Source organism: Camelina sativa, chromosome 11, assembly GCF_030686135.1.
Source record: "Camelina sativa cultivar CO46 ecotype springtype chromosome 11, ASM3068613v1".
Classification (NCBI taxonomy): Eukaryota; Viridiplantae; Streptophyta; class Magnoliopsida; order Brassicales; family Brassicaceae; genus Camelina; species Camelina sativa.
The window spans coordinates 43,485,168-43,509,333 of record NC_141890.1 but is presented as its reverse complement, the minus strand read 5'-3'; the positions used below and the strand labels follow the sequence as shown (position 1 = coordinate 43,509,333).

The following is a 24,166-nucleotide window of genomic DNA, read 5'->3' as shown; positions in this document are numbered from 1 at the left end:
TTTTTTTTGGCTTCTCTTTCCCCCAAAGTCTTTGGTTCTTCTTCTCCCTAATACGAGAAGAAAAAGGCGAAAACCTCGCCAGTCCGATTACGCGAAAAATCTCATAAGGTTTTTTTTTTTTTATCTCCCTTAGCTCTTAGATCTATATCGTTTTATAATTCTCACGGATTTGTAGTAGCTTCTCTGATCCGTTTAGAATCTTTGTTTTGATTTTTTTTTTATTTTTCTTGAAATTGTCTTAGGTTTTTGTTTGGATATGGCGTCGAAGCGGATCTTGAAGGAATTGAAGGATCTGCAAAAGGATCCACCTACGTCATGTAGCGCAGGTACCTCTTTTGTGTTTAATCTGAGCTGGTGTTGATAGATCGGGTTTTTTTTTTGGGACGTGCTTGTGCTTGGATTCGTTTGGATTTGTGTTGTTTTGTACCGATCTCTAGCTAAAAGTGCTTGGTATTATCTTGTTTCATGTTAGATCTTATGATTCTGAGTCTCCAAACTTGTTTTCGTTGTGTGAATTTCTGGGATCTGTGTGTGTCAACTCATACGTGTGAAGATATAAGCCTGATCTCTTCTTTGTTTGTTTGTATAGGGATGATGTTTGAGTTTTTTTTTTTTTGTTTTGTTTTTTGTGTTACAGGTCCAGTTGCTGAAGACATGTTTCATTGGCAGGCAACGATAATGGGTCCTTCAGAGAGTCCTTACGCTGGAGGTGTTTTCCTTGTAACCATCCATTTCCCTCCGGATTACCCTTTCAAGCCTCCTAAGGTGATTCCGAATGTTTTGAGAATTGCTATTAAAGTCTGGTTTTATGTGTTTTTTTTTTATTTTATTTTGTTCTTTGTTGTGGTTTGTGTCATTATCTCATTGTTCGTTTGTATGGTTTGATGAAATCTATAGGTGGCCTTTAGGACCAAGGTGTTCCATCCCAACATTAACAGCAACGGTAGCATTTGCCTCGACATCTTGAAGGAGCAGTGGAGTCCTGCACTCACCATTTCCAAGGTTCGGTTTTGTCTTGCTTTCTGTAAACATTATAATCCCCTCTTATCAAAACTTGTTTTCACTGCTCTATTCCCATTTGAAGTGAATAACATTGTGCTGTCTTCATTAAGCTTTTGACTCCTGTTGATGAAAAATGGTTGTTTTCAATTGTCTTGTCTCTCTTTTGCTTGAGAATTTTAGCTGTGAAGTCATTTAGCTAAGACTCATTTGAGGATGAAAAAGGTTGTTTCCATTTCTAACTACTTAACTTTGCAATGAACAACAGGTGCTGTTATCGATCTGTTCTTTGTTAACTGATCCAAACCCGGATGATCCTTTGGTGCCCGAGATAGCTCATATGTACAAGACCGACAAGAACAAGTACGAGTCAACTGCACGGAGCTGGACTCAGAAGTATGCCATGGGCTAAAAAAAAGGAAAATCCCGCCTACTAAATTATCTCTTTATGAAAAAATCTGCCTTAATTTTCTATGTATGAATGATTCAATAGACATCTCTCTCTTGTGTCCTCCTTTTAACTTTCTGAAAACAGGACCAAATCAATTGGGTTCTGTTTTAAACAAAGCCAAAAAAAAACATCCGTCTTTGTGAAACTAGAATCTGAAAATCTTCTAGTGTTTCGTCTTGTGGTGAAATTATGTTTATGTTGTGTGATGAGTTGAGCTAAAGATTTGTTCAATTTATTTGACTATCATAGGCTTCAAATTTGCAGTGGGTACATGACTTTGATCTTCTGATGAAATCATTGTTCAGTGTGTTTATGTTCTCTTCTCGTTAATGAAAATGTTTTTACGCATTCTCTAACTTGCTGCACTGCGCACTTGTTCACAGCACTCTCTGCTTCACAATCAACGATTTTTGTTGTTTATATAGCCCCACTAACAGCACTTGCTCGAATTCAAATGGTGATGCAACAACCATACTCACAATCCTTTTAGGCTTTTACTCATGTAAAGAACATCATTAACATTATATGAGTTCAACGAAAATAACATGTAATTGAACTGAAAGACCCTTGCTCTCACCCTCCAAAATCAAGGCTCCAAGTGGGGTTGTCCTCTTCTTCTAAAGTGCTGGTCCAGATCCTAATCTCCTCATCTATATGATCGTGGAGTTTGGTTTATGGTTGCTTACAATCAAAGCTTCCCCTCTTTATAGCTTCTTTGTTGGTTCTGTGGTTGACCTATAGTTCTTCGACTTTGCTTCCTTGTAAATGGGCTTTGATGGGCCTCACATCCATCATTCCTCCAAGCTAAAAAGTATCATATCTTCTCCCCCACCACTTACTATAAGATGAAAGTTCCCATGAAAGGACCGAAACATCGACTTATGTATCGAAGAAGAAATTTCTATTTAGTTCTTATATATAACAAAATACTAACAAACTACAGGGACAATCGATTTGGTTTAGATATCTATCAACAGTAAGTAGGCTACGACACTCTAGATTGGTGTCCATTGAAAGCAATAAAATAAAATCAGTGTTCCATGTTCCAGAGATGCTAAGTAATAATTGTAAATAAGTTTAATAATGCACGGTTAAAGAGACATTACAAAAATAATAATTCGTCAAAAACGTCGGCTGCATTAACTTCCCTATTCGGTTTCTTCTGTCCTAAAAAAATGCTAAAACTAGTAAGCAGTGCAGTAAACAAAATTGTAATCAAATTGGCCAAATTACCTCAATACTAGTTTGTTATACAAACAAATTTATATATCCTCCTCTTTCGTTTAAAGATTTGCTTATTCAAAAGCATTTGTAAACTTTTATGATTAATATATAGACGTATCCGATCAAATCTATTAAAGTTTTATTTTATTTTATTGTATATGTTTTTGTAACATTTTTTTATTAATTTAATATGGTTATGCATGCATAATTTTCTGAAAAAAAAAACAAATTTCTAAAAAACTGAAAACATATGTGAAAATTTCCAGAAATTTGTTCTATCAAATCAGATAATTTTAGAGTCTTTCATTAATTTTTGAGAATTTCAACAAGGTTCTTCTGTTTGCCATCATTACGAACTCATGATGATATGGTACTCACCAATTAAAAAAAAAAAAAAAAAAAAAAAAAGGTCGCATGTGAACAAAACATATATGTCAATTTATAAGATTTTCCATGACAAAAATATCGAAAAATAAATAACTTGCTTTTACATAATAATAAAAAAGGTAATGTACTATTTTAGCAAAACTCCCCCAAAAGTTAACGTTGTTCTTTTCGTTAGAAGATAAGCCTTTTTCAGCTTTGGCACATTGTCTTTGGAACCTTTGTAATTTGCTTGTTTTCTTTTTTGTTAGTAGTGTAAGCTTTTTCAATTTGTAATCTTTGTAAATTTGCTTGTTCTTTTTCTTTTGTTAGTTTACGTTTATTTCTCTTGAATCACCAATACGTTTTATATATATGTTTCAGTTGGGCTTACCGAGGCTTCTTTCGAGGTCTATACGTAAACTGGTTTTTATTGTTTCCACTACTCAAGCACTATCTCAAAACTTTGATTTTTATTATTTTCTTTGCAAGTCTCATTTCGACGTATGATGGACCACTCGCAGCCACATGGTAATAGCAGAACCACATACGGTCTTTCTTCCCCTTGAGGTTTCATTACAGTTGCATTGAATAATTTTGTCTTCACTTAATAATTCTTCATTTGCTAATTATACTTCATAGTAATAAACTAATATACTCACACCATTCCGTTTTCAAAAATTCTTACAATGTCACTCGAAGGAACCAAAAAGAAAACATCTTGTACTGTTTAATTCCCACTAGTGATTAGTTTTGTGCGGAAATAAAATGTTTGAGTAAATGGTGAATTTAATATTAATTATCAACCCACACCTTAAAATCTCTTTTGAATACCAAAATACAGAAAATAGTTTTATTATTAACTTTAAAAATCAGCTTTTAAGAAAAAGGCTCAAATTCGAGTCTCTTACACGACAACTTCAAAGATGTATCACTTACAATATATATTACGTTTTGTAAAGAATCTAACCATAAGTTTTTTTTTTTTTTACTATTCTGTATGACAATCGAATTTTGTATAAGATTATTTAATTGTTGCGAACATGCAAAACCTTTTATTCGAAAGTTGAAACCCATACAAAGTAATATATTATGTATATAAGAATGACAACTACACGTGTCAGTGATTAGACTAATGATAAATCTATGTCCAAAGTCTCCATAACTTAGAAACTAAAAACATTTCTTAATGTTAAGAACGAGAGGTCGTGCCCAGAAGAGCATGGTCCTGAAAACCAGGTTTTATTAAAATAACCATGTTAGAAATTTGGTTTAATCATATAATTAAGTCTGAAAAGAAGAACATAACAGCCTGAGATTTAGACAGTACGTCTCACACTAATCTCCCTTTTTGTTTCTAGTGAAACACAGAATCGTAAGCTTGGTGGCCTCCACTAATTAATGTCATTAATGACGGTTAGTTAATGTTAATCAATGCATTTGTTAAGTAAAGTTACTTGTTGAAGGTTAAATGTCAAATTAAAAGAACCGTTGTGAAAGAAAAAAAAAATTGTTTTGAAATTATTACTCATATTTTTCTAATGGCTGGTGTCTCATTTTTAATTACTCAAATTATGCTAACACCGGCAAAGAACCAGCACACGCACGGAAACATTTTGTAAAACATGTTATCGTGCAAAAGCTTGTTGTCAAAATGATAAGGTTTTAGGCTGTTATTAATATATACTTATGTCTAATGAGAAAATTACATAAAGTTGATTTTGATATGATAATTTAACTATATTGAAAAAGATATCATGGAAATTGGTAACCGATAATAAATTAATAGTCTATAGACTATTAAATTGTTATATACCGTTATGTCGATATAAAAGCTATAAAGGTCAAAACGTTTTAGCCAAATTTCGCGTTAAAGATTGTTAGAACAGTTTCCCGGATAAATTATAGTTAAACTATCACTTTCAATATTATATAGCTTAAGTTTATTATGTGGCTTGCATGTTTAAAGGCAAACAAAAGAAGATGATTTAACAATAATTCTCCTATAATTAGGGCTTTTTCAAAATCAGCGAATACAAATTTAATGAATTGATTCACCAATTCCGTAGTGATCTAACAACTTTCCCACACAAATGAAAATCTTGCTGTTGAAAAACAATTTTTTAAGTTTTTTTGTTGTTGTTGTGCGGATAAATATGACAATAAAACTATTAAAACCCCAAAAAGAGAAAAAAACAGCAAGAAAAAAAAAACAGCAATTTATTTATGCATTTACTGATGAGGTCCTATACAAAGTTTATGCTCAGAATGAGACGCTAGTGCAATAGTGCATTGCTAATTAATTAGTTACTGATTCATGTAGATTTTTAGTACCCAATTCCTTAGTTTTAGATCATTAGAAATTTGGAACTCAATGATATCATCATATTTCGGATTCGGCTCCTGGTATAAGTGAATGACCAATGCTTTAGTTTTTTCAAAGACCCAACATGCAGTTTTTTTTTATGATCCCACGGTCCGGCTATGTCAGAAAGATCAGACGTGGCAGAATCGAAACCGTCAGTGGAGAGAAATGCGAAGTTGTCGCACGTGTAACTATTATGGAGTATGGACTGACTCTGTCAAGTCAACAAAATACTGTAGTTACTACTAAGCTGTGACTGTGATACAGTACTGTTCTAATTAATAGTGTTTTACGGTTAGTTTCATGCTTGATGCCCCTTTTAGACATTCCAAAGTATTATTCTCGATATTTTCTACTGGTATAACTTATAAGAGACATCTAAAATAAATATGCTCAGTTTCCACTCAAAATAATTATCTTTTTGATCAAAATTCACATGGGTCGATTATATTATTATCTCCACTTCAAATTATGAAAGTTTTTCATTTTTTTATTGCGGATAAACTTGTATCTTGTGTCGTATTTATCTTCTTCTATTGATAAGGTCTTCTAGTCTGATATTTTCGTGGTCTCGAGTCTATCGTTTGTGGAGAATCTCTTGTATAAATACTCTAGTTTGGGAATTAATAAAATTAAGTTGGTTCGATATCTAATTTTACATGGTATCAGAGCAAAGATCACAAAAATTTCTCTAAATTTTTATTTTAATCGATAGTTTCGATTTTCTCTTTGTTCTTCGTTCAAAATTTGTTTCTTGCGTGACAAGTAAACATGTCTTCCGTAGAAGATAGTTCTTCTGCAACAAAGAAGGATGATTCTCCACGGTCGGTGACTCCGGTGGTGTCTCCTTACACCTTGTCCAGCTCCGACAATCCTGGTTCCATGATCTCGTCGGTGTTTTTAAACGGTGAAAATTATAACGAATGGGCAACGGAGATGTTGAACGCACTCCAAGCCAAACGTAAGCTTGGTTTCATCAATGGGTCGATTCCTAAACCAGCTGGTGACGATCCCAATTTGGAGAATTGGTTGACGGTGAATTCTATGATCGTCGGTTGAATCATGACTTCGAGTGAATCAAAGGTGAAATCGACAGTTACCTTTATCGCGAACGCTCATCAACTTTGGTTGGACTTGAAGCAACGTTTTTCAGTTGGCAACAAGGTTAGTGTTCATCAACTCAAGAGTCAGCTCAATGCTTGTTGACAAGAGGGACAAACAGTCGTTGATTACTACGGCAAGTTGTCCACTTTGTGGGAGGAATACCAAATTTACAAACCTCTCACAGTGTGTTCGTGTGGTTTGTGAACATGTGGAGCTACATCTGCACCTGTGAAAGAAAGAGAGGAAGAGAAGATTCACCAATTTTTTTGGGACTTGATGAATCCAGATTTGGGGGTTTTTGTGCTACTCTCATTGCCATGGATCCTCTTCCTTTTCTTGGTGAAGTGTATAGCAGAGTCATACGAGAGGAACAACGGTTGTCTTCTACTCGTCTTCGTGAACAACGAGAAGAAGCAATTGGGTTTTTGGCTCGTTCTGATACTTCTAGTGGCGGTACAACAAACTCTATCATGGGTAAATCTCATTCTTGTTCTCATTGTGGTCGGAGTGGTCATGAGAAACGAGATTGTTGGCAGCTCGTCGGGTTTCCGGATTGGTGGACGGAGAGGGCTGAGAAGAGCACTGCTGGTCGTGGCTCTGGCGGACAAGGAAGAGGTCGTGGGTCTTCTTCCAATGTCGGTGGTCGCGGACGTGGTCAGGCTATTGTTGCACATGCTACTAGCTCCAACCCGTCTGTTTTTCCTGAGTCTATTGTTTGTGGAGAGTCTCTTGTATAAATACTCTAGTTTGTGAATTAATAAAGTTAAGTTGGTTCGATATCTAATTCTACATTTTTTCTCTTCAGAAATTTTATAATTTTTTTTATATCTTTGTTTACCTTTATATTTTATAATTAAAATTAAATAAATAAATTTAGTTGCATCTTACCAAAATAATATTGTATTTTTGTTGGAAATAATATTTTTAATCTGCATAAAAAACTGAAATGTGAAAGAGAAGAAGAATAAATTATAACTAAATATTATACTCAATTCATGTAAAAAAAAACATTAATATTTACACATTAAAATTACTAATCTTAAGATAATGAAATTTTTTAAAAATTATGACCTAATTATTGATGACTAATTTAAGTATATGTAATACTTCCATTTTTCATACCAATGACGCCTATATATATTTGATATACATCAGAACTTTTATCGAATATATATTAGTTGTGTGTATATATATATATATATATATCATACTTTTTATAGAGCCACCTGAAAAGAAGAATATATGATAGTATATCCACGAAGATAAATTAAGATAATCAACTAATATAATGAAGCTTATACATACGATAATGATGCTTTATTACGGGAGCTGTGTAAGAAGTTACAGTAATAAGTTAGTGAAAGGCATAAAAGTACATAAACATTATAAGGACCAACATCGCTTGCTTCTAAACCAAGACTGTCATTGAGAATGACTTGAGTGCTACTTTACTATAACCATCATCTTACTTCTTCTCCAAGAAACATATTTACACACATTCTCTACTTATTAACCTTGGAAAACTCGACACTCTGACGTTTTTTTAAATATGTTAAAACTTAAAAGTAGTATATTTTTTACAGTTCTATATATCTGAAAAAAAAACTTTAGTGAAAACAAGACTATCTTAATTACTTTGATAAAATCACTCACTCAGCATTTTAATACCGTTTCAACCGGGCACCACCGATGGTATATATATTACACACATATATGTGGTTATCACTCATCATGTATAATAATGTCATAACTAAACGTGATAGAATACAAATTGTATTATCTGATGAAATATTATCGTATACTACTATAAGATATCTGGTTTGTTTCTTATATATAAAAGGTATATTTTAATTCTCTAATATTATGATTCGTGTAAAAAATATATATTTTAGGTTTTAGCGGATTATGGAACCCTCATTTTTGATCCGTCGAAATCGATAAACCTATCCTGAAGAAAAAATAGTTATGGTATCGAAGAATATTTAATGTTTAATTAAGAAAATATATATTAAGAGTTTATAGAATATTAAGATGCCCATATATAAGATATTACATGACTATAATACCAGTACTGACGAGTGTTTTCCTTCCTAAGAAGTAATGTTCTTGCGAAGAAAGAGTATTGAGAGTGAACTTAGATATTTGGAAAAAAATGATGTTTATATATGTATTTATAAAATAATATTTCAACTGAATTTAGATATCAGGTACCAAAAACATGCAGTATAATGGTAGTTTTATTACTTCTTAGTTTTCCTCACGAACTAAATGTTAAATAGATTAGACTCATTGATCTTTTTTTAAAAAATAATATGTATGTCCTTTATCATCATCAGTTACGTTATTTGTATGTGATACATATATAATTTGGATCAAGACCAAAACTTATATAGCTTAAATCTTTACTATGTGAGCGAGTGTGTAATTTATCGGAGTTTACCTGATGATAAAAACTGTAGAGATAAACTGTTAATCACCTTTTCTTCGAATATCCCCTTACAATGTATCGATGTATAAAGTGATCGATTCCTACTAATACATATATTGTGAATGTTATTTTACTGATATTAATACAGTCATGACAAATAACAAGGTGTGTCTTTCTCTAGTCTTTATATTTGCCCATCAAAGTTCGTGCTTATGCTTTTGATTACGGTCTACACATTTACCAACGTACATGCACTTATTTTACATAATTATACATTTATACTTACATAATTAATGGTGATAAAGCTTCTGTGTTTTGAAACGTGGCCCTTCTTTCTAGAATGGATCTTTGTCCTTAGTTTTATTTTTGTTTACTTATAAATATCTCCGTTACATAAATTGTAGTGTATTTGAAATCACGGTTTTAAATTTATACAACCACATATGTACACGTATATGGATACTATTATATTTATGATTAGCTATAACAGTTAGAAAACTTAGCATATTACATAATACATTTGTATTTACAAGTACATTTGTCACTCGAAGCGGGTCGCTTACATAGGCAAAAAGAACCCACACGAAACAGCTAAATTATTTGATCAATCATCCAAATATTTTACAAAAAGCTAATTTAATGTCACTAAAGTTCTTATTTTCTTCTCTTTTTGGTAAAAGTCTTTATTTTATTTTTATGGAAGGTATTTTTTGTTTTTGTGTTTTCTTGTATAATCGAAGGGTAATAAGAACTGCATATATATATAAGTATTTCCGTCTACATTTTTCCGTGTCAATTTAAATATCATTTAATAACTTTTTGGTTTTCTTGTTAAGCATAGTTTTTAATTTCAATATAATATTTTTAATCACAAATACGTAGCTATGCTTTGTTTTTGTAAAAACATAGTAAAAATGATACTTTGTTGTTAATTAATGTGAATAATTGTCAAGGAATTATTACAGCACAATTAATACACTTTAGTTCTTAATATTCAAGGAATTGATAAACTATTAAAAAAGAAAAATATATAGAGAAAAGATGGGTGAGTACTGAAATTTTCTGATGACATGTTGCAGTGTAGAACCACAGTTTACGTCCTATATATCTTAACGATTTCATCAGATGACACAAGGCACTGTGGCAGATAGATCGTGCTAAACACGATTTCAAACAAAAATGATTTAGCCTCTGTGATTCATTAAGGTTTTATCAATTAAAAACAGGATATTCTTTAGCTTGATCCTTGCGGTCTCGACATGTGGTATGTGCAATCTCATTTTATGATACGTCATACGTCTAACGTCTTTAATTGGTTTTGCTCAACTAGTCAAAACTAATACTAGTAAAACTTTAATCCATGCAGTGTCATTTCAATTGCCATATTTTATCCCTGTTTAAGAGTTTTATGAAGGAAGCAATGAGAAAATGCAATGAGACTTAATTATAGCAGTGTATTCGATAAAGTTTGTTTTAGCAGTAAAAATAAAAGGAAAATAATAGTTCGAAGATATATTCTCCAGTCTCCAATGAGAATGGCTCCATAAAATTCGGTTAGAACCATTGTGATGCGGAGACGAGTATCGTGAGAATGGAACGTCTCGAATACACTAATGGACATGCATGTGAACTGTGAAGGAACATCCATTCTAGAAATTATTCATCCATTTGCCTTACTTATCGATATGTTCACAGTTTTAACGTTCCATTCTCCCAATGGACCCCATTGCTTCCACGGTGAAGTGGTGAACCAAGAGATCATCCCCAACGAGTCATTTTCGCATAAAATTGCTGGCAGCGTATCGTCATTTATATGTATGTCAATTTCCATTCACCTGTTCTTGAATTTGAACAATATTTCTTGATCAATCATCCGCCAAATATTCTTAAAACTATCGATTTTAAATGTCAATGTTTTTATAATAATATATACGAGCCATCACGCATATGTAGTAAACTAAATGTCAACCATATACGTTATATTGTGAAATGTGAATGTATATAGGTTTGGTCACTAATTAAAAACGTCCCTCCTTTTCTAAGTGAGCTGCTAATATATAAAGCTAGAATAGAACTGAATTTACTTTTACTTTGGGTTTCTCATACTTATTTTCTGAAAAATACTGTAAATATGTGAAAAAGGAATTTAATTAAACTTTGGTTCTGGAATTTTTCTTTATAGAAAAGTTGTAAAACTAATAAATTTTGAATCAAAGGTTGGTTTTGTTTTCATATATATTAGGATATATTTTAACGAAACCGGATGGGGGCCAACCTCTTATTTGACACTAACAACACTAGTACAATCACATTGAATCGAGGAGCATCTTGTAGGAGAGGCTCACTTATGTTGCAGCACATGATTCCCAACAAAATTAATCGATATTTTTAGCACCCAATCTGTTTTTTTTTATCAAAAAGGATTCACGTATAAATATGATATAATAATATTTAAATTATTGGATTTTGAGCTGGCCTTGATAATCACTATAACACCGTGTTAAATATTCTGATCAAAATAATTTTTTTACGTTATGGTAAATAATGGAACTACTTGGCCTATGCAGTAATAAGTTTTAATAATTCAGATACGATGCAAGTCGCGGTTAAAAATTATTGATCACTTTATTTATTCGAAAAAGATTCTAATCACCGTTTTTTGAGACAAAACAACTTTGGTGCTGAAATCAATAACCCTTACGTTTAAGAATCTTGATTATGAAATGGTCTCCAAAATTTTAAAAGAAAACGTTTTATCTGTGATAGTACTATTATTATCACTTCCAGGCTTATATAATTTGAAGAAGTCATACACTAAACTATTTTGCGGTGACTTTTACATTTTTCTTCGGAAGTGTCGTCGTACTACTTGGACGATATTTTCAACCCAATAATAGAAGCATCTGAAAATAATCTGATCGAATGATTTTTCAGGTTTTTCATTCTTTTATTTTTTTATTATACTATTCGCTAATTATTGAGAAAAAAAACTATATGTTTATTACGTATACATGCATGTACGTATAGTATATCAATGAGTATGTAAAATATATGTTTACAATGCATATAATCCGGAAGAATCTTTGAGGATCTTGGACTTGATGAGCAATGAATTATATTCTCTAGTCTTGACTAATTTTACCGAACACCAAGTGGATGTTTACATTAATTATGACTGGACCTTTAATTACCTTTGCATTATTCTTGAAATCAATTCTTTCATCGGTTTTTTTGTTCTTTCTATAATACCGTGTAAGAAACAATCTCTATAGTAAAAAGAAGGTAGGATCCATTATTAGCATACGAAAAAGATTAATGGGCAGGTGAGAGATTTAATGAATTTTTCGAATGTAACGTTATTACTAATTACTAGTATAGTATAACTTATTAATCATATGGTTGGAAAACGTGATTACACATGAAACAAATTAATCTTAAGTATACGTATAACTTTGTGTTTATCGATGAAGGCCAATCAAGATTCAGTTTGTCTAAGTTTCCTTGTATTTACTTAATTGTCGTTATAATCGACACACATAAATACGTTTATAATCATTTAAATTATAAATGTAAACTGGGATTATTGGGTCACTTGGCTCAATGGAGGAGAACACTGCACTAAACCTTGGGGTTTGTCTTTGCCAATCCAAAGGATTCTTCATGTCTCTCTCTTCCTCACATTGGATCTTCAACATTTTTTCTTCCCCTCACGCGTACCCACGCGCCTCATTTTTTTGTTTTTTGTTTTTTCATTATGTTTTTTTTTTCCATTTAGTTAACCTAAAATATGAAACTTCAACCTGAATATTATGGAGGATTTATATATGAAATAAATGTGACAAGTAGGCGAATTCGAACCAACAAGTGGCACTGTGCTTCGATCTAAGTATTTTACTGACTTGGACAAGTAGTTGACAAGTAAGTTCGATTCCTTTACATTATATTCATTAAAATTAAATTTAAGCAAAATCGTTCGTCAAAAGTTAATATAATTAAGACACCAATAACATGCACTTCGACTTTTTGGTTTGATATATTGGTATTTTTCGTCATATAAATTTTGAAATGAAGCTCGTCACTTTTTTTTATCTCTCATTACGACAATTTTTTTAATCGATGCCATTGCAACTTGTTAGAGCGAGTCAATCAATAACTATGGAAGAGCAATCAGTTAGGGTTTACGAGTTGGTTTGAGAGTTTCCTATCTATCTATGAGGATCATCCAACAAACCACATATGTTGGAGGTTGGATGGCGAGGCCAGGCGCGGTTGATTCTCTTTATCTGCTTGCTATGTTTCCAAGTGTGATGTCAATTTGTCTTAGCATAGAATCAGCAATTAATTCATTTTCTTGTTGATACATTTAAAAAAATTAAGAACAATCGTAATAGAAAATGTTGTTTTCATTTAGTTTAAAAATTTGAGGCAAAACATGCAATTATTGGTTAACGAATGTCAATACCGAAAAAAAAAATAAAGAACTAATGTGATCCCTTATATTTGAAGATTTTCACATCGAAAGCGATGTATCAAAGTGTCACACTCAACGCCGATGAAGATAAAAACAAATTTTAAACTTTTTTTTTTGTGACAGCAAAAAAAAACACAAAAAACATAAATTGATTAGAAAGCCCTTTTTTAAAAAAAAACAAAAAAAAACACATAAATTGATGATTTACTTTGTTTACCTACAATTCAAATTTTACAGATATTCAATCGGAAGTTTATATTAAAAAAAAAAATTTACAATAAACACACAAAAAAAAAATTAGAAAGATTGCAAAAAGAACAGTATTGTTTTTCGTTACACGGAATAGTGTTAAAAAAAACTGATATGACACATTATAATAAAATTAAAAGGGGAAATTTGGAAGAAAAAAAAAACAAAAAAAACAAAAGGGGACGTGTGTGAGTGATGCGTTACAACCTACTACACACAGTGACACAGCAGTAATCTATGAAGTGGTCAAAGCTATCTTACTCTTTAGATTTTTGGGTCCACGTGCATGCTTCAATATTGCCTACGTCCCTTTTTTTCATTCTTCTATATATATTTTTTTTGTTTCTCTTCTTCTTTATGCTGTGTCCTACTCCTACAATTCTATGAGTATGTTATTTTTTTTTTCTTATATAGTCAGAATATGCTACATACAAAGTTCTGATGATAACAAGTTTATTCTTAAGTTGCAACAAATATATTCTGAATAGTGAAATGTAAAATGAGAAAGTAGAAAAAGGAGTACTGATCGTTTTCCTTTATATTGGAATATTTACTTTCGAGAAAAGGGACTACTATCATGAGAGATCTAAATTATAATTTTTTTTTACGGTTTTACCATTAAAGATATATATATGTATATCTTTTTAACTAAGAATTAAATCTGAAAATACTGTGGAATCACCGTTATAGATTTAGGATTAGATGTACCAAAAAAATATATTAATTATAAATTTTTTTAGGTCTCTTTTTTGTTTACTTTTAAATGATGTTTTACTAAGTTAAAAGTAAATTTATAAATATGTTTACCAGCTTTTCCTTTTTGTTTATTTATTTGATATGGAATTTACCGGAACTTTTGAATCATAAGTAGTGTTTTAATCGCTACTAACACTTCATCAAAGAAATTGGTGTAGGGTCGATGACCCTTTTATAGTCTATAATGCTCTCGAGGTTTTTTTTTTTCTCGAATTTGAATTTTGGTTATGGCAGTTGACTGGTAATATCATTACAAACTATTAGATGACAAACCACATCAACATATACTATTATATTTATAATTGATTCGTAGCTGCAGATTAGTCCACACAACCATAAATAATGGATACGAAATATGAAAAAATTTCACTAGGAAAGATATACATATATATATAGTCAAGCTATTATATATATGTTGATCCAGTAAAGGAACCTGCAATGCAATGATGGTGATAGATAATTTTTTTTTTTTGTTTTTTTTTCAAAACTTATCAGTGGTAACAAATATGCAAGTACATGGCAATAATATATGGTCAGATCTTCAAAAGTGTAGATAATTTTTCGATGTTCTAAAAATTCATGAAATTTTTATATAGAAAATATTAGTAACCGAGAAAATTTTTGAAAAATATTATTTATGCGAGAGATTATATGTTATTCCGTTATATTACTATGTGTATTAATTAGACTTGACTTTCCCTCAAGACTTACAGTTTTGGATATCAAAATTTCAATCTATTAACTCTGTTTTTACAAAAAAGAAAGTGTAATAATGAAGCTCATTCATTAGCCCAGTTGGGATGTAATTCTTCTCTGTTCTACATGAACAAATATGTATTGATCAGCCTTAATTCAATATAAGAGCTATTTGAGTAAAAAAAAAATTGACTTTCCCTCAATACATGTATGATTGTCTGGTATTTTAACTATTTATTAATGAAAAAAGGGAAACTAAACAAAGCAAATTATGAATAAAATTACACTTGGGTTTCATTTGGTTTCTATTTTTTTTTTTAAACTACCATAAGTTATTTGTTCTACAAATTGTCTGCACAATGCTTCATATAGTTTGAAGATTGGTTTTATGTTTTAAATTAAAGAGTCAAAAGACAAAGTTACATTAGACCAGTTTTTGTTTTTGGCTAATGTAACTATGTCTTTTGACTCTTTAATTTATGTACATGCATTGAGTTTGCATTTGGTTTTTAAATTCTATGCATGTAACTTCCCCAACTCGTGTAACACATTTTGTCTACTACTAATATACACGATTTAGTTTTAACGTGTAAAAAATAGAATCAAATAAATTGATCAACGAAAAAAAAGTCTTTCTCAACTTCGGGAAATGAATGTCCCTATTTAATGTGATACTAATTAAATGCTAATGACTTAAACTGAAAGATAATTAGTTTTGAATATACTATTTTTCTTTTTAATTTAAATCACATCAAAAGTATAACGGACATTCATGGAGGGAGAGTTACCGGATAAAATTGGGGGTTGCAACGATTGGGAACCCGCATCACCAAAACTATCACTAACATAGAATTATCATGGAGGGAGAGTTAGAACATGCATGTAATTGGATCGGTAGTGTTCAAACGATGGACCGTCTATGGTCCATTACAAATGACCACTATGGTTCATTTTTTTTCAAATGTTGAATTTCAGTGAATCAGATACTATTGTTTGTGTAGCATCTTATTATATAAAATTTAACGTCAAAATTATTCATTAACGAGATTGTTACATATGTCAGTTATATCGATAAAATGTTGACACGTGTCCAAATTACTGCTTAATATGATCGCGACATGTGTCAAATTAATGATATTCTTGAAAAAACCTTTTTATTTTGTCACGAGAAGAAACCAAAATAATAGTTCTAAAATGACACTATTTGTTCAAATATTAATTATTATAAATTTAATCATGTGTTTGCAAAATTATCTTGTGAATGTCCCGTAAATTTTTCATTGTGATACTAATATAAACGAGTAATTTATATTCAATGCTATACAATAAATCTTTTTAACAACTTATGAAACAAAACAAAAAAAAACAAATCAAATCTCATTGCATCTATCTACAGAAAAAGAAAGTAGAGAAGATCTTATTTTCTAGTCCAAAATATTGGGAACCAATTATGTACAGCTTTGATATCCCTAAACCCAAGTAAACCCCAACAAAATAATCATACAAGAATTTCAAAAAAAAAAATTGTGTTTTTTCAAAACAAAAAAAAAGAAAGTAGAAGCGTGTGAAAAACACCGATAGCAAGTAGTGGTGGAAGAGCGAGTGAGGGAACAAAGAGTACAGAGAAAAGCCTAGAGACGTACCACACCACACTCTCTCTCTCTTTCTTATTTATAAATTTGGCGGCAAATCCTAGGTTGCTCGCCACGTTACTTCTAGCTGTGAAATGGTAAGTTATAGTACTAACATTTTTTTAACTTACCTTATATCTTCTTGAAAGATATTTTTTCTCCTCACCTAATTTATACATAAACTTCCCAAAACAAAAAAACAAAAATTATATATCCTTTTCCTAAATTAATACTATATCATTTCCACGTTTGGAAACATAAATATACGAATGTAACAACAATACACTGAATTCAACTTCGCATTTATTTTTACAACTGTCAAGAAAGAAAAAAAAAACACATGAAGATAAATAAAATAAAAAACATTAGAACGTGACAAGTTTGAAAAAAAAATTTAAAAAGAGAGAGTTAAAAAATAAGACGAAAGTACCCTCAACAATCATCATTAATTACTTGATGTCGGTCAAAGCCTAGTGGAGTGATATATAAAATAATTAAATATAGCAAATTAATAATAATGTTTTTGTTGAGAAGCAGTAGTAATAGTAATTAAAATAAATTACTGAAAAAAAGTAAAATAAAAAAACCGGGACCGGGTATCTTGGGGGTCACGTGACATGAATCGCGAAGTTCGAGACTGAAAGCCACGCGCTGACGCAGCATATACAAGAAGGAGCCAAATATCTCGTATTGCCACGTGTCATCATGCCACTTGCTCTCATGAATGCGGCGTCCCGTATTTAAAAAAAAAATAAAATCTTCTCTATACCGAAACTACCCTTTAACTTTGTGGTTAATTACGGGAGGAGCGGAAAAAAGAACAGGTTCGACAAAGAAAGGAAAGATATCAAAAAAATAATAATTATTATTTTCCATAGCTTATTAGTAGAAAGAAAGAATAAAAAAAATTAAGGCTAAAAAAACCCCGAAGAGATCCTATAAATGAGGATTGCAAGAGTGAACTTGAGAAGGTCCTCTCCAAACTTACAAATCGCTTTACAAACAAAATCACTGTTTCAATTACAACTCTCTCTCTCTCTCTCTCTCTCTCTCTCTCTCACCCACCCTAAAACGATATAACAACAAAATCTTTTCTTTTCTTGTTATTAAAAAAAAAATCTCCTTCATATAATATATTTTGGTTTCTTCCCTTGATTCTCTCGAAATCTCTCTCAACAAACCCAGAAAGCTTTCCTTGATTCCCAAGTTTTATCATCCTTTTTATTCTCTTTTTCTTTTCTTCATTTTGATGCGAATATAGAGAAACAAAAGAAGAAACAAACAAGGAAAAAAGAAAAATGGAAGAGTTTATTGATTTCAGACCATTGAAGTACACAGAGCACAAAACATCAGTGACTAAATACACCAAAAAGTCACCACCGGCGAAACTCTCCTCCTCAGCCGTTGATCATCATCATCATCATCATCATCAGTCATTGAGAAAGGTTAGTATCTGTTTCACCGATCCTGACGCTACGGATTCATCAAGCGACGAAGACGAACAAGATTTCTTGTTTCCTCGCCGTAGAGTCAAAAGATTCGTTAACGAGATCACCGTCGAGCCTGCCTGTAACAACACCACCACCGGAGGGGTTTCTTTGAAGGATAAGAAACGACTCTCTTCCTCCTCCGCAGATGAATCTCAGTCTCCGGCTAAACGTCCTCTAAAAGCCTCGGTCGTCGCCGGCCAAACTAAGAAGTTTCGCGGCGTTAGACAACGGCCGTGGGGGAAATGGGCGGCGGAGATTCGAGATCCAGAGCAACGCCGAAGGATTTGGCTCGGTACTTTTGAAACGGCCGAGGAAGCCGCCGTGGTTTACGATAACGCTGCTATTAGACTCCGTGGACCGGACGCTTTAACTAATTTCTCTATACCGCCTCAAGAAGAAGAAGAAGAACCGGAACCGGTTCTTGATACCAAACCGGAAATCAACATTACTACGACGACGACGACAACAACTACATCGTGTTCTGAATCAACTGAAGACTTCCAACATCTCTCATCTCCCACTTCTGTTCTCAATCTCGGGTCCGAAGAGATTCAACAAGTACAACAACCGTTCAAATCAGCTAAACCGGAACCGGGGATTTCAGATGCACCGTGGTGGCATACCGGGTTTGGTGCCGGTTCTGGTGAAACAGACGATTCGTTTCCTTTGGATACTCCGTTCCTAGACAACTATTTCAACGAGTCACCGCCGGAGATGTCTATATTTGATCAAACGATGGGTGGCATGGGTCAAGTGTTTACTGGAAATGATGATATCTTTGGTGATATGTTCTTGGATGGTCAAAGTATCAACATTGGAGGAGATGACTTGATGACAAGTTCTAGTATCAAAGATATTGGTTCTATGTTTAGTGATTTTGATGATTCGTTGATATCAGATCTATTAGTTGCTTAATGATGATGATGATTATTATTATGATGATGATGATGAGAGTGATGAAGAAACCCATCAGCAAAAAAAAAAAATCTATGGTGCGACTGAAAAATTTTGGTGTTTCTTTTTCTTTTTTTAGTTCATGAGCTTTTTTGTTTTTTTAATTTAATAATTTATGTAGTTTTTGTCAGGAGCTTTGTAAAACAGTTTTGGAGGAATAGTGGAAAAATAGTTAATTAATTTATGTTCTTTATCTAATTTAATTAATTGTGTTATTAGTTGCACGAACGTGTTTAATTTTTAAAGCGTTTAGCATTTATTTCTTTTGTCTTGTTAATTATTTTAATTTTAGAAAAGCCAAAGTGGCATTCTCTTTGTAAAGTCATGCTATGACACGCAAATTACGGTCGTGACTATGGTAACGGAGAGATTTTGGTTTACGTCTATCGATCGGTTGAGAAGAGGTGTTTTTATTTTCTAAGACATGTGTGTACATTGGGATTTCATAAAATTAATCATATAAGTTAGTGATTTAAGTATTTAACATTGAAGTGGTTTGACACAGATTTCTATATTCTAACAAATTTTTTTTTCTGGGATTAAGATGGGTAAGATTTGAAATATATTAAAACTTATCGATTATATTCTATGTATCATACTATCATTAGAGATTCTTTCATCTATGTCAAATACTTTCTTGTAGTAATCATATTAAAACCCAACTCAATTAAATTTACAATAACCATATAATATATATTATAAACATTGTTCAGTAGTAGAATCATAAAATTAAAAATTAGTTAACGGAAGATTACATATATATATATATATATATTGAACTTTTAAATATGAAATATTTTTTATATATACAGAACTTTAAATTTAAAATTTAAAACAATTATCAATGTTCATGTTTATGACCAAATGTTTCTGAAATTTTAAATGTTTGTACATATATTCAAGGACTCTTCGCAAACAAAATTTTGTAATAATGTTAAATTTTTAAGATTTTGGTGATAATATGTTTTTTTAAAGGATCAATCGAATAGTTAATACATGATCGATTGTATTTCTATAGAAAATTAGGTGTATTAGATTTAAATAAATAAAACAAAAACAAATCATTGGAAAGCAAATAGATTTTTGGAGGTTATGAATTTCGTATTTTTTTTTTTTAAATCGTAAACGCTTAATTTGAATCAACACATTTTTTTTAGTGTTCTAGAATCTAATTTTGTCACAGTATAAGTATCAAGATTTAATTGAGCGTTGAAAATACAGTTCTACACAAAAATAATGGTACTGAAAATTTATTCTAAGTAATATGAAAATATAATTGTTTGGGGAATCACTTTGCCTTGGTGGTTTACAGTAGATTTCTACATCGAATTTAGGGTTCGGAAATTTTATAACATTGACTTAGTTTTTAGCTAAGAGATGGACAACAAAATTTTTTTAAGAAAAAACTTTAACACAAAAGATAAAGAAAAAGAATAATGAGAAAACAAACCTTTGCAGGGAGCCAGGGAGGAACAATAATGAACCTTTGTAGTATTATAATTTTTTCATTTTTGTTTAGCTTTTGTTAAACATAATAAACGCCCTTGCAATTGTTTTTGTTTCTTATTTGTCTATATGTATTGTATATTGATTTTTTAAAATATTTCATTTTTAACTAAATATTATAAGTCTTTCAACTTACAGTATTATTTATTCATTTTATTTTTTTAGCCAAACTTACAGTACATTATGTTCTATAACTTCTTTAAAAGCTTTCTTAGTTTTATAAAATAGATGTTTATGCTAAACAAAGATTGCATGATAATTTTTGCTATCGTATCGATTATTCGGTTGTGACACCAATCATTGGAAATATGTACATAGATATCTTGCGAATAAAATGTTTCTATAAGTTGGGGAAAATATTGATTCAAAGAAAAAATATTTGGGTTCATCTCTAATAGTGAATCATTGTATTTACCTCCTCTTTTTTCAACTAATCATAAAATTTTATTAAAAAAAATTATTTAAAAAATAAATCAAAATTAAATAAATAAAAAACAAATTATGGCTTCAATTGGTGAACAAAATTTAGGAAAATAACGAGGAGGAATATCACATTCCTCTCTATTCCACAGTTTTTTTACCATTTGAAAGTAATATTTTTTCTCCTACATTTCTATACATTCTTTAAAAAATAATGAACAATAGAACAAAAATGTTCCTTCCCAAAATTGACGAGGAACAAATGGAACAAAAAAAAGAACAAATATTAAAATTTATTTTTATTTTAAAATAAATAAAAATATGTTTATTAAAAAAATTTCAATTTTGTAATATAAAAACTTTCATATTTTCACAATGTATTGACAGAAAAAAATATTTTTGATAGAAAGTTTATGTTAACTAATCTTAAGGCTCTATTTGAAATGTATGAATAGTAAAACAAATTTAAATTACTCTTAAAATTTTATTGTTTGTTAATATTAATCATTAATATTTAATATGATATACCTAAAATTTAATTTTAAATCAAATGTAAAATTTATTATATATACATTAAAAATAATATTAATATTATCATTGAAATTTAATTTATTTAATATTTAATATATTTTAAAAACATATTTGTTGTTTGGGTACCATTTACTATTTTGTTATTCTCTGCAGATTTTCTTTTCATTTTTCAAAAACTGTTTATTCCATTTCGTATTGTTCTTTTTATTATTTTTCTTATTGTTCTTCTAATGGTTACCAGTAGGAGTATGTATACTTTTAATTATAGAAATTTAAATATTGGCTTGATTTAAATTTTACAGTTAAATAAAATTATATATCGGTTTGGGTTTATATTTTACAATTATAACAAAATTATGAATTGTTTGGGTTTACAAATTAGGTGATTAGGAATTAGATTTTACAATTAAAACGAAATTATATTTTGGTTTAAGTTTACAAATGAAGTGGTTAGAGTTTAGATTTTACAATTATAACAAAATTAAATATCGGTTTGGGTTACAAATGTGGTAGTTAAGGTTTAGATTTTACAATTAAAACGAAATTATATATCGGTTTGAATTTTTAAATGAGGTTGTTAGGATTTAGATTTTACAATTAAAATGAAATTATCTGTCGGATTGGTTTATAAAAGAATGGTTTAAACTTTTCATTTTACAATAATATATAGAAGTTTTGTTTCCTTGATGAATACAGAGGTGTGAACCCAAGTATTGTCCGATTCATAGGGTATGATAATCTTACCTAGTGTATGATAATCTTACCTAGTTGTAAATATATTCGTTGTGAAAAAGGTCCTTTTAAAGGTAACATTATAGTAATGAAGTGGGCGTACATTCACAAAGCACAAAGATATAAATTGTCCTATTGAGCAAAATGCTTTTAATTAGACGAGTTTGAGCTACATTTGTTTGCTTGCGTTGAGACTTGAGAGTAAAGTATTCTTGGTTAGAGATGTTATGTTACCGGTGTGCAGAGTACGGATCAAAGACGATTAGGATTTAAGGAAAAGTAAATAATTAAGATTGTCTGTTCGTTCTCCAAGGCAAATCAAAGTTGTTCGGGTCACTATAGTAGACGTACCTAATACTATTAAATCTATATGCTTGATCAATCTACATTGTAAACGAGATTATTTATAGATAACCTCAAACCCCGAACTCAATAGTCATGAAATATTTGTTATATGAGAATTGATTTCATCTTTTTGGGTCCAAACAATACATTTCATTTAAAACTTTGAAGATACTGTATAGTTGACGACTATCTTGTATTCTGTTTATAGATCACATTTATGTTGCAATAGAAAGAAAAACATATTACATATGCCGTAGGCTCATCGACTAGTCTAAGAGCATCTCCAATGCATCTCTATTTTTTTCTTTTATAAATAGAGAAAAATATAGCAATCTATTTTAAAGGCAAATTTGCTCTAACCCACCTCTATTCTCATCTCTTAAATAGAGATTGCTATAAATAGAAAAAAAAATAGAGTTAGTCTAGATATAGATTAAAAAATAGCAATTTCTATTTTAGAGATGAAAATAGAGGTGGATTGGAACAAAAATGTCTCTATTATAGAGTTTCTCTATTATAAAGAAAAAATAGGGAAAACAATTGGAGATAGTGTAACAACATTTTTAAAATTAGTTGCAACCAACGAATATACTGCATCAGTTATCAAAGTAATTAAGATTAGCAACTTTCTCTTTTTAGACCAAGTATATATTAATTATCAAAGTAACTGAGATAAATTGTAATTCTCTCTTTCGTCTCAACTCTCAAGTCAATCTTCTAACTTTCTTTTTGGTCTGAACTATCTTCGAACTTAATGCAGCGAGACTAAGATTCTGGACGTCGCTTTTTTCTTCCTACGTGTTGTGTTATTGCCTTTTTGCCGGTTGGTATATTTGTTAATACTAATGAATAAGTAATGAAAAGTATAAGAGTTCATTTGAAAATTCCGTCAATGTCGGAGAAAAGTAGGTGACAAATGACATTCAAAAAAATAGTTTTACGTGGAAAAAGGTTAAGCACCTAAAGTGACTTTAATGCAATAGTCAATGGTAAGTTCTTAATGCACAAGATACCATCACACCCGGGATCGAGTTCTACACCTTACAAATGTAGAAATTTGGCTAATGAGTCGGGCAGTTGTTGCCCGATAATTAATAAAGAAAAAATAAAAAGGTTAAGCACACACATAGACTTAAATTTCATATGACATTTAATACTATGGACGTTTGTATACTATTTTTCCTCCATACACGATATATATATTTCTCTATTAAATTTCAATAGTGATAAATGTGGTTTTGTAAAAATAATTTAATGGTTTGGCATTCGCTTTTGTGACGTGAAAGGACATTGTCCTAAGAGGGTTTCAATAAGGTTACCACTTGATCTGTTATTGCCGAGACAGAGACATACGTACGCCTCATTCCGTTTCAGATAATAGTTATCATATTGTCTTTTATTTGATAACATTATTTGATAACATAAACATTTTACGTATATTTTAGTTGCGT

At 30.8% G+C, this 24,166-nt stretch overlaps 1 protein-coding gene and 1 pseudogene across 2 annotated transcripts; both read left to right on the top strand.

Annotated features, from left to right (window-relative positions):
- Positions 1–24: 24 nt before the first annotated feature.
- Positions 25–1,693, top strand: LOC104725847 (ubiquitin-conjugating enzyme E2 10). Its single transcript, XM_010444585.3, has 5 exons — positions 25–108; positions 243–326; positions 638–765; positions 898–1,002; positions 1,268–1,693. The coding sequence occupies exons 2-5, from the start codon at positions 257–259 to the stop codon at positions 1,409–1,411; spliced, it is 447 nt and encodes a 148-aa protein (XP_010442887.2). The 5' UTR covers positions 25–108; positions 243–256; the 3' UTR covers positions 1,412–1,693.
- Positions 1,694–17,697: 16,004 nt separating this feature from the next.
- Positions 17,698–19,365, top strand: LOC104725846 (ethylene-responsive transcription factor CRF3 pseudogene; annotated as a pseudogene). Its single transcript, XR_015571058.1, has one exon. The product of XR_015571058.1 is annotated as an ethylene-responsive transcription factor CRF3 pseudogene (transcript).
- The last annotated feature ends 4,801 nt before the right edge of the window (positions 19,366–24,166 follow it).

Bases quoted from the DNA above. Each gene is read 5' to 3' on its own strand.
- LOC104725847 (XM_010444585.3), top strand. From the start codon at position 257: ATGGCGTCGAAGCGGATCTTGAAGGAATTGAAGGATCTGCAAAAGGAT. The intron at 327-637 runs GTACCTCTTTTG...TTTGTGTTACAG, and splicing joins ACCTACGTCATGTAGCGCAG to GTCCAGTTGCTGAAGACATG. The intron at 1,003-1,267 runs GTTCGGTTTTGT...AATGAACAACAG, and splicing joins CTGCACTCACCATTTCCAAG to GTGCTGTTATCGATCTGTTC.